This window comes from Watersipora subatra, chromosome 6, assembly GCF_963576615.1.
Source record: "Watersipora subatra chromosome 6, tzWatSuba1.1, whole genome shotgun sequence".
In the NCBI taxonomy this organism is placed as follows: domain Eukaryota; kingdom Metazoa; phylum Bryozoa; class Gymnolaemata; order Cheilostomatida; family Watersiporidae; genus Watersipora; species Watersipora subatra.
The window spans coordinates 49,627,564-49,644,969 of record NC_088713.1 but is presented as its reverse complement, the minus strand read 5'-3'; the positions used below and the strand labels follow the sequence as shown (position 1 = coordinate 49,644,969).

Genomic DNA, 17,406 nt, shown 5'->3' with positions numbered 1-17,406 from the left:
TTTTTTAACGCTTCAAGCGAGACTTCAAACAGACAGACACATCCCTTATTATAGTAAAGATCCTTATTGTTATTGTCCTTCTGCACTGAACTTGTAGTATAACTTTAGTCATTACTTCATAAAAAAACTGTTTTCTAACAATTGCACATATAAATATATATTTACAGGTTAGTGGTCTTCTTACTGCTATGGAGTCTCGATGGAGGGGCAGTCAAAGGGTCAGAGGGTTTCCTTGTACCTTGTGGACCCTGTTTCACACCCTAACTGTAAATGCAAGTATATGATTTATTAGACCTAGCCATATTAAATTTGGAGTAGTCAGCACAATATTGTGAGGAAATAACTCCTCTTGTACCTCTCTTCATTTCAGTATATTCATGAATCTTAGCCTAACAAAAATACTGATAAAATATTTAATCAATAATGTTATTGTATCTGATAATATGCAAAGTGAAAGGGTCAGTATTCTTTCTGTAAACAATACAGTTGAACCTCAAGGTGTGAATTTAATTCATGCTGTTATCAAACTCGTACATCAATCAACTTGAATATCAATCAAATAAATCCCATTTTCAATCACTGATATCAAGTTAATTTCTGACCTGAAAAAAATGAAATCTGTAATTTAGGGAAATAATTAGGTTTTCTAAATAATAAATACTTAAATATCATCTAACAGGGCATGATAAAAGCAAAGAAAAATTGTTACTAAGTCAAAGAAGGGTATTATTTAGCTGTCTGACTTTAGCAACGGATTATTACAGCCAATAGAAGTGGAGGTGGCTGAAGCAGAGCATTTTCTCAACTTTAAACATGAGGGGCATTCTCCTTGGTAACAAAATCGACAATGATATGGGTTAATTCCATGTTTTTCAACGAATACAAGAAACTGTATTTGCAAGACAATAAAGCTGTTTTGTTAACTTTCAATTCGAACTTAATGTTTATTTAATCATCACTCTTATTGTTAGTTATATTCTCATCAGTTATATCAACTGCTGCTAATCACTTCTGTATTAACAGATAAAATGAAAATATCTATGACAATTCTTTATGTGACGTTATCGTCATTTTGTTTACTCATTGTGGCTAACTTGGTGACCTTGACCGAAAACCTTTATTCACGGCAATCCTTATTATTTTCGGATTTCTCTGTTTGTCTACTTTTTGGTGGGTAGCGTTTTTGGTTTTTATTTGATTCCTCTGTATTTATTTTTTCTGTATCTACACAAAGAGTATAATCATCTAAATTTTATTATACTGTCAGGCAAATAAGAGGTTGGCTGGAAAGACCAGTGAGGATCCCGTGTATCCTAAAATTCAGTTTCCTTCTAAAGAGTTGTGTCCTTATGCAGGAATCCCAAAGGAATGGGGAATAAAGTAACGGTAAGGTTTAAAAGTATCATAACTTTGAGCTCTCTAACATAGCACTAAGCATGCATGTTGCTATCTAAATAAGTAGAAGTTCACCGCTAGTGTTAAATTTTTCTATACCTTGATATCCAATTACTCTGCCAACTTTGGTGATCAAGTCCAACTCTCGCATTAATGCCACCTGCAATGAGCAACTCATCTTTGCTGTCTTGATTTTTATCATGCATTTCAACTGATTCTAAAAGTTTTTCTTAGTTTCAACAAAATTTTCCATAGTGGAAACGCAGGTGCTTATGATAGACAAGTACACATTTCTCTGTAATGGCAAGTGCAGAGTCATTATCCTGTCAATCACTGTGATTGGGTCTTGTTCTATTTTCTAGGCTATGTCATTTCTGGTAGCAAAGCCAACTCCAGTCTTTCTTTGTTTATGCACTTCTCTGCCACTCTAATAGAATGTGTTGCTGCTGCTCACTAAACTCCTTGATGGCGTTAGACGGGTCTCACAGAGTGCTGCGATATTAATGTGGTATATCTAAAGTTCTGTTGTTGACAGCGTTAAATTACGGCCACATGTAACGAAGGGTTTGTTCAATATGACCGAATTCACGAAATTAACAGAATTCACAGATTTATCCAGCCGAATATCACAGAATTATTTGAGCTGTGCATGCACACCGGATTCGTCGACGAAGCGTTTTTAATTGATTAGACAAGTTATCAGCGAGCATGATTCTAGCAGCTTTTGCAATTAGTATAGTCCAATACACGTATCGCGACACACAATAAAAGTACGAGTGCTATTCAACTGTTTCAACTACACCTGATGAAATTGCTTAAGCCTGGTTCCCATATACGTCGCAAAGCACCGGCGGTAATATCGCGCAGCAAAACACTTGCGGTGCTCGGCGCAGTTTAATGTTCACATAAAAGCCACATCGTTAATGATATCGTAAACAGAATTGCGTAATCAAATAAACTGTTCGCTCGCCATAACGTTCCTATAATGGTGACCTTTACCCGTACAATGCATTTCGGGAAGGTTTTGCCTGCGGTCGTTTGCGAAATTTGAACAGCGCTAAACTATTGCGATGCCGCCGGCAACTACCGGCGGTCCTCGGCGATCCTCGGCGCATAAGTTCCCATTTCATCGCTAATAGCCTGCGGTGTGTCGCCGGGGCTTTGCGACGTATATGGGAACCAGGCTTTAGGTTGCGATATTGTTGGTTAGCGAGCACAATTCTAACATCTCTTAAAGTTTACGTAGTTCGAAGCAAATATGGCGACATGCAAGAAAAATATTACGGCAATTTACCATAGTAAATACGATGGAACTGACTTGATTGCGCTAAAGAGGACAATGCTTTTACCACATAACTTTTGCTGCTAAAAAGAAAATTGTTATTATTATAAAAGAAACGATCTGTAGCCATAGTGTACAAACGATAAAAACCAACAATAGCACAATCTAGGCCATTGCATTGTGTGTACTATGTTGAATAGCACTGGTACTTTTATTGTGTGTCGTCATACATGTCTTGGACTATGATAATTGCAAAACTGCCAATTAAAAGCGCTTTGGTGTGCATGCACCGCTCACATAATTTTGTTATATTCAGCCCAATAACTCTGTGACTTTCGTGAATTCGGTCGGATTGAGCGAATAATTTGTTACGTGTGTCCATACCTTTAGACAGGTCTCACACAGAGTGCTGCAATATTAATCTGGTTTATCTGAAGTTATGTTTTTGACGGCGTTGGACCGGTCTCGCAGAGTGCTGTGATATTAATCTGGTATATCTAAAGTTCTGTTGTTGACAGCGTTAGACGGGTCTCACAAAGTGATGCACTACAATCTGATATATTTCAAGTTCTGTTTTTGACAGCGTTAGACGGGTCTCGCAGAGTGCTGTGATATTAATCTGGTATATCTAAAGTGTTGTTGCCACCAATGCAATTTTTCATTATGATTGATTTGAGCTATCACTACCAAGATCTCTTCTGCAATTCTCAAGATGCTCTTGTTAGTCCTTTTTTTCCTTCCTAGCTGATATTTCAGTGAGTGATGGCGCTAGAGCTCCACAGCGAGAACCTTTTTTTAGCTGGATGATGGTCGAGCTGGTATGATTAGTATTGATTTGAGTCATTTCCATAAAACTGCATGTAAAAGGTTTTCGCTCTACTAGAATATTCTTTTGGCACTAGAGATATATAATCTAGCAAGCAAGAACAGGTCTACACATACTGTCATCTTTGGTCTGCTGCTGCGGCTAGCTGAAGACTAACTTTTTTTTTCCTGTCTTTGAGTGTGGCCATAGCACACTCTATAGCACCTTCTGGGAAGTCTAGTCAGACTTTATGTTGGGTATTTTACTTCATTCCAACAAAACGCCCAAATACACCCCAGTTTGGAGCTGGTAGTGCCAGTTTAGTCTCCGGCATTACGGCCCTCGAAGCAGGTTGTGTATTATCCGATAGCATGTGCAAGTATCAGGTGCAAGTATCCGGTGCAAGTATCAGGTGTGATGGGTAAAGTTGGTATACAGTAGACCCTTCTACAACGTAGACAATCTACTCCAGGAACCTTTACCTTATAGGATTATCTGCAGTGGTAATGAATTGTCAAGGCAATTTATTATGAGTGTAGTTGGTGAGTACAGTGACTATCTGTTAGTTATGTACACCCAGTCAGTAGTTACCTGTATCAGCTCATATCTATTTGATTGTTTTGTCTCTTACAGGTTTATGATTTTCTACATTCACTCTATGCCGATTTTAGACCCTTCAACTTTCCTAAACTCTTCTCTCAGGCTCCGGAGTGGAAACGCTTGCCAGGCGTGGACTCACTGCGAGATTGGGAAACCAAAACAGCCATAGGTCATGCAGAGATGTCTATGTGCTATTTATTGTATATCACATCTGCTATTGTAATTGCCGGTTTGTTGTATTTTGTTGTCATCAAGAGAAGACTTCGACTGCATTCCAGAAAGTGTCCCCCACGAGCGGAGTCAAACCTTGACTATAATAAACCAATTTACTAACCAAATAGAAAGCTATGTCACCAAAATCTTTGTTTTTTCTTGCAAATTTTGTGCTAGCATACATGCTATCTTCTTGTATGTAGAATTTTGTCTACTGGTGCTTCTTTTTTGGCCAATTAACTTTTTGCTGATCTGTTATAAGTTTTTACACTAGCTTTGCCAAGAAATATATCTATATCAATATTTTTAAAATTAGCAATAAATCACTGTAACCGATTGAGTGGATAATAACAGCTATAGTATTACGAGCACGAGGAGTTGCTTTAGTACTATGGGCAAGAAATCAATGAATAGGTCCGACTTACTATAGCTGTACTAGGAGTAGTGGTTACTGTAGAGGGAGCCACAGTTCTACTATGAATTAAAATGATACAATGTAGAAACAGCAGTACTTTGTGTCAGATGTAAATTTATTAGAAACTTACAGTGTGTCAGTGTGAGGCTGATGCTGCAAGATGTTGCTTGATAAGTCAGATGCAATATCAAAAAACTGGGTGAGAATCTATTAAAATTAGAGGATGTCAATTGACTGATATCAAAATCAATAAAATTGCAGCTGTTCTAGCAACCACAGCAGGTGTTCTGCAGTTCAATAATACTCGTGTTTACACACACTTCGAGCTTTGGAGTTGTTGGCACTATTGGTTATAGAAGACGACTCCAAATACACTTCGTATTCTCAATTTTGTACCTCGTGAGCACTGCTTGTGCAGCTCACATATCAACCATAGCTTCCATATAAACTGTTTAGTGATGTTTTAGGCACAGCCTGTAGTACTGAATAACATAAATGCAAGGGTCATGGCCTTTCAACCTCTACATGAAATAGATTCTATATTACTGAGCTAGCTTTCCAGTGAAATTGTCAAATATAAACAGCTGACTAACACTCAATAATATATTTCTACATTGTGTTCTCATGTGGTCTATTGGGGTATTTCAACTGGCATAAATATCACCTGCAACCTAAGGCAAAGTTATCATATTTTACGACTAAGAGAAAGCCTTAACCTCCTAGTATTTCATGTGATCCATATCAATATTCAGTAACTCCATATTGGCCCTTAATACGCTGTTCTATGAGCTGTCACCTTGTAGCACAAGATGTTTTAATGTATGTGTACATTAAAACATTTAATGTAAATACATGTAAAACACATATTTAGTTTTAGTATATGAGTAATTCAAAGCACTACACATTTATTAGCTCTACCTTTTATTAGCTACACTATACATTTTATATTTCAACTGACTGAGCAATAAAATTATCAATAGAAATACTCGTACACTCTATGATTATTCAAATTCTTTCTATGCTTTTAATATCTCTGTTCTTTTTGTAACCAACTCATGCTTTTTACCGATTTTCTACCAATTTTTATAATCTTTAGATTTTTTTGTCAACTGCCCACTATACTCAACAGATCTTTGTAGTTCTCTGTGAGTATTTTTAGGTCTCCAAAAGTAATTTTTTTATTCAACACAGTTAATTTTGTAAATACACAGGTCTCTAGTCATGTGAGAGTCTGGTAGGCGTCATCTCTCTGATAACAGCAAAACCAAGCATTGCGACAGATATTTAATCACCAACTCAAACAACACACCTGGCATTTAGCTCTAATGTATACAATTTATGTCATTGATTAGCTAATCAGAGATCTGCTCAACATGCCGGCTGTTGCTTTGAAGTAGTGGAAAAAACATATTTTTGTCTCCATCAGTTATGGAAATACAATTATATGGCCACAAGTGCATTTTCTGACTTGAATAGCAAAGCATTCCATATTTTTGCTATTCATTTTAAAACAAGAATATGATGACTGCTGCCATGAAGCAATGTGAAGAATATATTTTATCGCTAGGATTTATATTAATACTTATTGTACCCTACAGGATGAATTTATTCGCGGATTCTTCCTTGTCATGTTGTAGCAGGTGCTACAATGAGTCTGTATAATAAATAGCTCAATTTGTATGGTTCATTTTATGAAGAGAATAATATTACTATTTGAGAACCATTGAAACAGTGAAGTAGTATCAGGAGTCATGGTAAGTTTTTCATCATGTTAAAAAACTTACACTTATAATACTTATTAAAAGTATTGATGACTTACGCAATAATATTCACCAGTAAGGCTCTGAGAACATATATTAACATGACTCATAGCTTTTATAACAATATATTCCCTCTCTTTAAGATTTATCTCCTCACACTTATTACTTCTATTGTTAAAGAGTTAATCTTCTTAGTCTGTATAAATTGTCAGCTTCACAATTACAAATCACCTTTTCAAAGTACCTTGGCTACCAGTTAATACATTTTTGCGATATCAGTAGTGGATCTTTTTAGCTTTGGAAATGTCATGTGATAACTGTGGAGACACCTGTGCATTTTGTCAAAAATGCACTATGTGTTCATAGTTGGGTATTAAGTTGCCTTTTGAATCAGTGATTGAAATATGTTTTATTGATCATTTCTAAATCAATACAATAAAGAATGTTGGTACCAATATTTGCATTTTAGACTGCAAAGGTATCGCAACTCCAGCAGCATCAACTGATTCTCTGCATCGCAAGTCAGCCATACATATGGAGCTATTAAACTGAATTTTCTAGCTGACAGAGTGAACTTTGTAACTAAACAGGTATTTGGTCATGTGAGAGTCTGGCTGGCGTCACATTTGTAATAACAATGCTATTTCCAGCGTGTCAAACATTTTATCACATCTTAAACAACCACCTTCTGACCTTTAAGCTCCTTATGTATACAATTTACATGAAAGTTTATCTTATCAGAGTTTCACCGCAAACAAAATGCTGCCTGTTATCATGAAACTCTTGAAACAACTCACATGGTATTTGAGCTTCCACGTATACAAGCCAATTATGTATGTTTACTTTTGTCATGAGACACTCGAGTGATACACTTTAACCTTTATACCCTTAAATCTTTATCACTTACTGACATACCCTTTAGTGACAAACTCTGTTTTCAACTTCCATAATAAAACACTCCAGTTAATTGGGGTGATACTTCAATATATGAGGTTCAATAAAACATTCCTGGTATGATGACTATGATGTCACTATGATGAGTTTGTTCCTGCCATCATAGTGATTCAGCACCATAGTGTCATATAAAAGTATCTTATAGTCACCCCAAATATCTAAAATATCTTAAAATTATTTAATGTAGTTCTGAAGATCTCTAGAATTAATGTTACTCCTAGTGTTTGCGGCAACTCTACTGAAAGGTGAAATGTTCACCATCTGTGAACTGGTTGGTTTTCTTGTTGGTCCCAATCTGTTCAAGGAATTATATTCTCTTAACTAACATTTCCTTTTTCAAAGAGTCAACTTCCATAGAATGTGTATGTAAACCTGTTGGTTATAATAGATCCAGATTACTTGCTGTAAACGAGAGCTTATACTACTGCAAAGCTTTTCGAGTCATTTTAACAGCATGTTTATTGATGTCAATAGCCTTCACAGCAAAAATAAATCTTATTTATATAATAATTAATTTAGCAAAATTATACAATTGCTATAACTTTAATTTTGTAAATTATATGTTATGTATTTTATATTGGAAAGTATGACATCAGAATTGTCTCCTCTCAGCAGTTGCATCTATCGTTGAAAAATTATATGTTGATGGCAGATATGAATAGTTAGGCTATCCGTTATAAATCACGCATGACTCATTAAATATCTGTGATAGATCAGCCATGAATACTAAGGATATCTATTATAGATCAAACAAATACTCAAGCGACCTACCATAAGTCAGACATAGAAACTTGGCTGTGTCATGGATAAGACATGCATACCAAGGCTATCTGTCATCGATCAGACATGGATACTAAGGCTATCCGTCATCAGCCTTAGTGTTGGCATACAGTATCACTTCTCCTGGCCACAGCAGACAAGTGTGCTATTTGTTGGTGCAATTTGGACACTTTCTATTTTTTTTAAAAGGTACTTTTTGTAATACGTTTACATAAGAGCCAAGCGTGTGGCTTGACAAGAGATCCTTTAGTATGACTTGCTTCCCAATAATGCCCACTATCTTTGGAGATGAATTTTACTGCAACTTAGATGGTCTACGACTCTACATTAACATTATACAATCATGGCTGTTTTTGTTAGCCATTTTTAGAGCCTTTTAGGCCAGCTGCAGCAGTGAGATCAGCTCTAAAGCATTGAAGTGTCCACAATGAGTAGGGAATATAATCTGTTGATCTATGGTGGTCTAAGGAAGTTGGAATTTTGCCAAACTATGTAGGTGGCATTACATAGCATGAGTGCAGTTCAATGATGGACAGATGTGTTCATAAAAATCACTGCTAGATGAGTAGAGAGGAGAAAATGTATCAAGTATAAATATGAAAATGTATTTAATTATAAATCTTAAACAAGAACTGCAAGTGATATCAATTAAACAAAGATAAAGGTATTAGCCCTGAGGCTCATGAAGCTGGTCTCCTGTCTCATCTGTATCAGTAGGAGTACGCAGATAAATATCAAGTCTGTTAAGTCTTTCCATCATGGCAGCCATATCTAAAGGAACAAATACTTATCAGTATCTATTGTAAGCAACAATATCATTCATCTCTATCTATAAAAATTGCACCATCTCACAACCACCTTGTGTAAACCATCCTTCAGACTAAGGGTAGGTTTAAAATAGATGGTTTGGAGTTGTAAAAACTGCAGTCTAGTAATACAATTTAGACGGAATTCATACGACCATGAAAACAGATTTGAGCGATTGGCTCCCTTTGAGCATTAACCAATAGAATTAACTGCTGACCAGCCAATAGCAATGATGAAACAATACTCATCATATCCATACCTTATAAGTTAATAACTAGCAAGACAAAGTGCACATGAAGGTAAATGAATACGTGTTGTTACTGTTGAACAGTAAATATGTGGATGTTAAAATTCAAATACTAGTTAAACTGTGTGTAAAAACTTTACCTGCTGTCATCTGATTGTTTGCTTCTTGCAGGGCTACGACCTGCTGCTGAGACTCCTCTCTCTGATTGGCCAATGCTACGACAAAAATAGAATCATGGCTCATATACTGCTGTACGCATGAAGGTAAATGAATACGTGTTGTTACTGATGAACAGTAAATATGTAGATGTTAAAATTCAAACACGAGTTGAACTGTGTGTAAAAACTTTACCTGCTGTCATCTGATTGTTTGCTTCTTGCAGGGCTACGACCTGCTGCTGAGACTCCTCCCTCTGACTGGCTAATTCTAAAACAATAAAATAACATAAAATAAATAAAATAAAATCATGGCTCATGTACTGCTACTATGAGACTCTACTGTTACACAACTGATACTTACAGTTAATACTTGTGATTGTACAGCAAAGTTCCTCAGGGTATCAATTATCATTTCTCCACAGCAACAGACTAAAGATATAATTTACCTGCTGTCTTGCGATTATCTGCTTCCTGAAGATCTGAAATCTGCTGCTTAGACTCCACTAACTCCTCTTTTAGTTTGATCAACTCCTCCCTCTGATTGGCCAATGCTACAACAACAATATAATCAAGGCTCATGTACTGGTACTGTTACATCTTACAAAAAGAAGCAATAAGCAAATGTAACATTACAATTAGACAGCTTTATTAGCAACTGAACCAGAGTTAACACTAGCCAACTCAACACTGAACAAGGTCAGCTGACTAGCTGGTAGGACAAAAAATGGAGGGATGACTCATCCTAAGCTATTTATAGAGCACTAGCTGCACATGTCTGGGCAGGATCAAAACTGAACTCTAGTTATAGTGCATACATATCAGGTACTACATACAAAGGAGGTGTATAGATGTCATCCATATTTTATGACAAGAAGAAAGTCCAGTTTAACAGAAAATAAAAAAGTCACCTGCTGTCTTGCGATTATTTTCTTTCTGCAAGGCTCCAATCTGCTGCTTAGACTCTGCTAGCTCCTCTCCCTGATTGGTCAATGCTTAAACAATCATATGATAATAATAATATAACAACCATGGCTCATATATTGAGGATATGTAGAAACATCAATATTCTGTTAACAACTATGAATCATGGCTCAAGTACTGTTACTACATGCGAAGGAGATATAGAGAAACACAAGAGTATAGACTCAGAACTAGTGCAAAGAGTTTATAGTGAAGAGTAAATTAGTTTTGGTATAAATTTACGAATTAACACATTTTTAAAAACTAAAAAGAAATAAAGTTTTGTAGAAAGAATATTTTCATGAGCTCAGGTACTGCTGTTCCAGTAACAGCTTAAGAACTGTAAATCCTACCTTTTGATTTTAGTTTGTCAGCTTGGTGCAGGGCAGCGAATTTTTGGTAAGTGACTGCATGGGCTACAACAAAGTAAAGATAAAGAATTCATTATAATAAAAGGATACAGACAAACCATCTTATAAATAGGAAGCCTTCCCCTTATTTATTATAGCCTCAGCGATATGTGGAAGGAGGCAACTGGTGCTGTGGGTGTTATGTTAATGCTATTAGTTAAAACTATTTGAGCAAATGTTAAAATATAGCCTGAGAAACTAGTGCTAAGAGTTTATGTTAGGAGTTATTGCAATGAGAATCAACTAGTATGGCTGATAGAAACAAATATTATATAAGTTCCTACTGCATTCTTGCCTAAATCCTTATGCGCAAAACATTCCTATTGTACGTTGCATTTATCTGCTCTAAGGCTACAACCAAGTGTACAGACTCAGTGAGTAATAATAGACTGAGAAACTGCATTTAAACTGTTAAAAAATTTGAGTAAAGCTATACCATATTTTATGCCTACTCAAACATTGTGATTCTATCTTTAGCAAGAACAAGAGCAGCTCCATAGGAAAAATATTTACAACAATAAGAGCTGTCTGTCAGAACTACTACTACTATAATTATAGTAAATAGCTCATGTTTCTATTCAAAACTGTAGTGCGTAATAAGAATATTCGTGAAACAGGAGAGTTCAGCTAAGTGCTGACTAATAGCTGCCACAAGGTGTTGAGCTGCTAACATCACTTTAATCCTATCAGTTTTGAATAAGAAATTGAATTACTCAGACTATAATTATCCAAGAGAGAGCGGAGATGATGAGTGATTAGCAAGGACTGAGTGTGGGATGAAGAGAAGAGGCTGAACTGACAGCATTTAATACAGAGACAGAGCTGAACTGCTTCTACAGCCCACTGCAGTCTCCATGCAAAGAAAATTTAGATGGAATTACCCAGGGTATGTTTACAAAGATACCCTGGGGACAAGCAGAGAGTTATGCAATAGAGTAGTACAAGTGAGTAGCTGGTATCACACTGTATAATAATCCTACCTGCTAATACTGGCTGCTTCCAGCTCTTAAGCAGCTCTACTGTCTCTTTCCTTCCCATAGACTCTGCATACTCCAGAGGAGTTCTACTGTCTCTGTTCTTTATACTGAGGAGAGCAGAGACTTTATCAGGAGGAATGGAGGTCAGCATAGTCTGTAGAGCTGCTGTGTGTCCCATGTAGGTTGCACTGTGCAGTGCTGTGTTCAGGAAGATATCCTGTATGTTGAGCAGGGAGACTCGTTGCTCTACTGACAGGCTGATCAGTAGAGTCTCTACTATCTCTGTATTTCCTCTCACTGCAGCCTCTGTTAGAGCTGTGTAACCCCCTCCATCCTTCACAGCTATCAGCTCATACTTCTTACCAGAGGACACAGTATGAAGTATAAGCTCTACTAACTCTCTATCTCCCTTCAATACAGCCCTGTGCAGAGCTGTATGTCCACCCTCAACCTTCACAAACAGCAACTCATCTGCTATTCCTCTCAATGGAGTGAGTAACAGATGAGCTACTACAGGGTGGTCACGGGAGATAGCCAATAGCAGAGCTGTATACGACTTACTGCCTCTGATAGTTGTTATAAGCTGAAGTAGCTGATCAGGAGGGGTGGTTGTTAGAGCAGCCCTAAGAGAGGTAATGTCAGGAGCTCCACTAGCTCTAATATATTCCCTTATCCATTGCTCCATTGTATCCTGTAAAATACTCCACACAGTAAAATATGATAGTGAAAAATGAAGACAAATTGTGACTCAACTGCTGACTCTGGGTGAGTTGATGACTTATAAAGCTGCCAACCATAACAGAGTTGCTGCAGGTGAACCCTGGATATTCACAGAGTGTAAAAAGGAGACTAGGAATGTGATACTCAGAGCTGGGAAATCAAGCATCAACACTCCTGCTGTTTGCTCTCTCATGTGATAAACTAATGGGAACAAACTCAGTAAAATCTTAACAATGACAAATCAGGAGACAGCAATAAGATTCATACAGTCTCCTACTTTAAACACTAATTTCCTATAAAATTGGTGACTAAATACAATCAGTGGCCTGCAGCTGATTCTGACCAGAATAAAAACAAGAGAAGCAGCTAAAAACTCCAGTTTCAGAGCTCCTCATTCTATTCATAAGAGGAATATGACATATTTACACTAGGAAATGTTTGCAGGTACAAAAATAACTGAGGAATTAAACTAGAGACTCCTGACCTTAACTTAACCTCACTAGAGGATATATTCTATGAGTATCCTCGGGGTAGAGAGTTATAGTCTCAGGAGGTCAGAGTTATATTATAATCACACTGACTCAGTGTCTCTCCTCATCTACTCTATTATTCCCAGTAAGTATAATATCAACAGATGTTAATACAATAGAGAAATTATACTTACCTGTAGGTGCTCTGTAGGTGAAATGCTTGCTGGACGCTCCATGTGTTTTATAGCTTGAAAATGTCTCCGCCCCTTATTCAACAATCTGCCTCTTGATTGGCTGAAGAAAATACAACTTGTCCAATTACAGAATATTTCGCAGGCCAATAATGACAATGAGCAGTTAACCTTGTAATAATATTGAATAATGTCCCCAGGAAACAATATTTAAATAATTCATCGTATGAGTCTATTATATGAAAAAGACATCTGATGAATGTTTAAAGGTTGACTTGCAACAAAATTCACATTACAGTTATTTGGTATCAAAAGATTCACCATGTCTAACTCTGTTGTGTTGTAGGTGCCAAATATGTGGAAAAGTAATTACAAGCTCTTAAAAGCTCAAAAACGAACAGCCGTCATAGATTGTAATCTATTTATTTCTCTGACGTAACCACGTAATTTGTTTATCGTCTTGTCACGTATGTTCTTACGTGAATTGAAAGGCCAATACAAAGCTCAATATAAAACTTATCGTAGTACTAGTTTATGACAAACACTTCAGGTTTTACCGAAGACCCTGTATCAAATATAGATATGTTCGGTTATAGTTTAGTTTCGGCATTATTCAATCGTCAAGTCATAATCTGATCATGTGACACAATACTTCGCAAATAATTTTTGCAGCACTTTTCGATTATCACAGGTTACCAACAGACTCGTCATGATTGTACAGACAATGATATGTACTCCTTCGAGGTAAGGTTAAAAAGTTTGACAATTTTTTACGGTAAGTTATAAGATATCACTGCTAAAAGGGACAGCATTTACGATGACGATAAAACAGACGCGTAAGAACAATAGACATAGTTTTATTGAATGCGTGAAGTATATTTGTGAAAATAATTCGACAAATAAGGTTGCATGAAAGTGTAAACAGAAACCATCCTGTAACAACTACATCACATTTGAGCCGTTTTGGAAAGGGAATCCAAACTATGGCGGTCTTGTGTGGCTGCGATTAACTGTTCGTTTTTTAGCTTTTCAGAGCTTGTAATCACATTCCCACATACTTTGCACGTACAGCACAACAGAGTAAGACATGGTGAATATTTTGGTATCAAATAACTGTAATGTGAATTTTGTTGCAAGTCAACCTTTATAACAAATTCAGGACTAATGCTAGTTATATGTGTGAGCCTAGTGTCACTAGTGTTTTGCTGCATTAGATTATTGCCGGGTCTCACTGCCAATATGGGAACCAAGATTTACATGCTGGTGTCTAAGAACACAGTAATATTATATCCCTACTTCAGTAGTTCAAACATCCACAATGTTCACTATCATTTGAACTATTGACTAGTTGAAATGTCTATATTACTATCAAATGTATTATATTAGCATCACAACTCATAAAACAGCATAATATTCTCCATTTTCCAACATTCCAGAAGTTTGAATATGCCTAAGCTACAAGTAAATGTTTTACATGTGGTCTCTATTTTTCATTCTAACTGCACTAGCGAAATCCTGTACTAGGAAGTTTTGAACTGTCTTCCATCTTTATCATGAGCTCAAAAAAGTTTTTATATTAATATCAATGTTGTTAAATATAATTTTTGAACGATAACTTTGAAGTTATTGCGGTCAGATAGCTTCCTGCCATATTTTAAAAATCATAGAGTGTTCAACGAGTTTAAAAAGAGCATGATAGAGTACAAAGGTGTTCAGAGCAAACACTACTATGCTGAGCCTTGTACAGATGTCAGTGAAAAAATGAAGCAAGTACATCAGGATTTATAAATTGTTCATATGAAATGTTGTACATAGATACTCACCATAACAAAAGTAGATCTCCAGCTCTCTGAATCCAACTCAAGCTGTCTCCGCTCTCCTCTAGTGATTAATGTAAACTGACAGTTATAAAGCTATTGCCACACAAGAAGCCCAGACCACCCGGTGTACCAGACAAATACCAGACAAAAAGGCCACCCAACTGTAACAAGCCACTGTACTTGAAGGCTACAGGAAGTAACAATGAGTACAAAACTCCAATCAGATCCATGGGAGTAGCTCATCAATCTATAAATATTGAATACGGTAGTTGCACTGCTTGTAGGAAAAAGATAAATCACTGAATGGATAACAAATCCTCTTTCAGATTTAGCATATGCTAGCCCAGGCTTGTGAAATATGGCCTGTGAGCAGGACCTGCCCTGTTGGATGATTCAATCTGGCCTGGCAACAATGTCTGAGTAAGTCTAAAAAGAAGTGAGTCACTTACCACTGCTCTGAAATGCTAATGTAACTATATAGATAGCCAAGCAACAACTTACTCCAACTGTAATGCATTTCACATATAAACATCAGCAAGTACAGTACTTATCAATGTGCAGCGCAATTTTTATAATGGACACAAGCCTGTTGTTAAGATAAGTTAACAAAAATCTAAACATGGAGAAACTATATTAAATCTTGTGGACAAGTCTAAATATAGATAAGTTCGGCTGTACGAAATCTTGAAAAGTGCTGTGTCTCTATTAAAAAGAGATTGAACAGCTGTACATTGCAGGAGCCTTATAAATTCATCTAATGGTTTCAAGCTGACAAATTTTATTTAAGCAAGAAAAAGATTTTCAGATCACGATTGAAGGTCATTCAGCATAGTTTTTGAGCAGTAGCAAAAGTCAAGGACAACTGCGAATCTCCGTTACTACGGTTACATAGCATACAATCTATATGGCAAAGGAAAAAAGATACTCGATGTGCTACCTGTATTATTTCTTCAATGTGAAGGTTTAGGGCCGTCCAACTCAAGCCATTTCCGCTCTCTGCTGGTGATGAGTGTAAACTGATTGCTATAAAGCTATTAGCACACAAAAAGGACCACCCAAATGTTAAAAGCTGCTTTATTTAAAGGCATGGAGCGATACCAATGAAAGCACAACTCCAATGTGATCTGCTCAGATCAGCTCACTTATCTACAAATACAGAATGGTTTTACTGCTCGTAGGACAAAGTTGAGTCACTGAATGGATATCACTTTCTCATTCAGTTTCAGCATATGCTAGACCAGGCATATGAAACATGGCCTGAGGGCAGGACTGAGTATGTAAAAAGGAAGTTAGTCTCCAGGTATTTCCATCAAAATTTGTGATTTTTGTAGTTTGCATCATATTATGTAATGTATTATGTAACACCCTCTTTGTCATGTAGCTAGAACTAATCCCTCAAGCCAGCATTAATGAGAATACATGCATAGTGTCAAGGCGTACATTTTGTGATTGCTCTAATAAACCACAAGCTATTTCGGCTCTAAACTACACTAGAAATGTCAGTGAAGGTATCCGAGCTTATCAAGACATATGAGGATGGTAAAAGCGGTGACTTCAGTGTCTGGGTGGACAAGCTAGAGTTAGTGGCCAAGCTTCAAAAAGTGGACGATCTCACAACCTTCTTACCATTATTCTTGTCAGGAGCAGCATTTGCCGTGTATAAACATTTAAAAGATGATATCAAGGAAGACTACCCTAAACTAAAGGCAGCTTTGTTGACAGCTTTTAGTGTAGACAGGTTCAGTGCTTATATTCAGTTGCAAAACCGAGCTTTAAGAGATGGTGAAGCTGTAGATGTATATCTGGCAGATCTCAAACGTTTAACAACTTTGATGGGACAATCAGAACCTGACCCATTGCTTAAATGTGCATTCATGGCAGGATTACCTACAGAAGTGGCTACACAACTAAAATCTATTGCTTCTGTAGAAGACATGGGTCTTTCGGAGTTAGTGAACAGGGCCCGCATGATGATAACTGCAGGAAATGGCGAAACGACCTCATGTGCTGCTGGGAAAAGGAGGCAGCATTGGCAGCGCCGTGAGGTCAGGTGCTACCGCTGTAATAAACTTGGTCACATCCAGAAAAACTGTTTCCAGATGCAGGGAAATGCCAGTGGGGAAGTGTATGCACCGGCTCTTCCCCCAATGTAAAAAACTCGGTGCTACCCTTTGTTTATGTATGGATAAAAGGCACAAAGATAAAAGCATTGGTGGATAGTGGATGTGAGCAATCAATTATACAACAACAGTGGGCACAGCAGTTAGGATTGCTGCCGAAAGGTCCTCAGCGACAAATAATGATGTTAAATGGACATATCACTACATGCAAGGGTGAGACAACTCTTGATATAGAACTGGATCACTCTCGTAAAATTACAGTTCAGTGTATGATTGCTCCGAAGCTAGTAAGCGGTTGCCAGATGATACTGGGAATGGATGG

The 17,406-nt window shown here is 37.0% G+C and overlaps 1 protein-coding gene across 1 annotated transcript; it reads right to left on the bottom strand.

The window, feature by feature from the left end:
- Positions 1-8,871: 8,871 nt before the first annotated feature.
- LOC137398339 (uncharacterized) lies at positions 8,872-12,448 on the bottom strand. The gene is made up of 7 exons (XM_068084446.1): positions 11,767-12,448; positions 10,730-10,792; positions 10,325-10,408; positions 9,863-9,967; positions 9,610-9,684; positions 9,399-9,473; positions 8,872-8,975 (listed from the first exon to the last, which is right to left on the bottom strand). Exons 1-7 carry the CDS (start codon positions 12,446-12,448, stop codon positions 8,872-8,874), a joined length of 1,188 nt encoding a protein of 395 aa, XP_067940547.1.
- Positions 12,449-17,406: the final 4,958 nt, after the last annotated feature.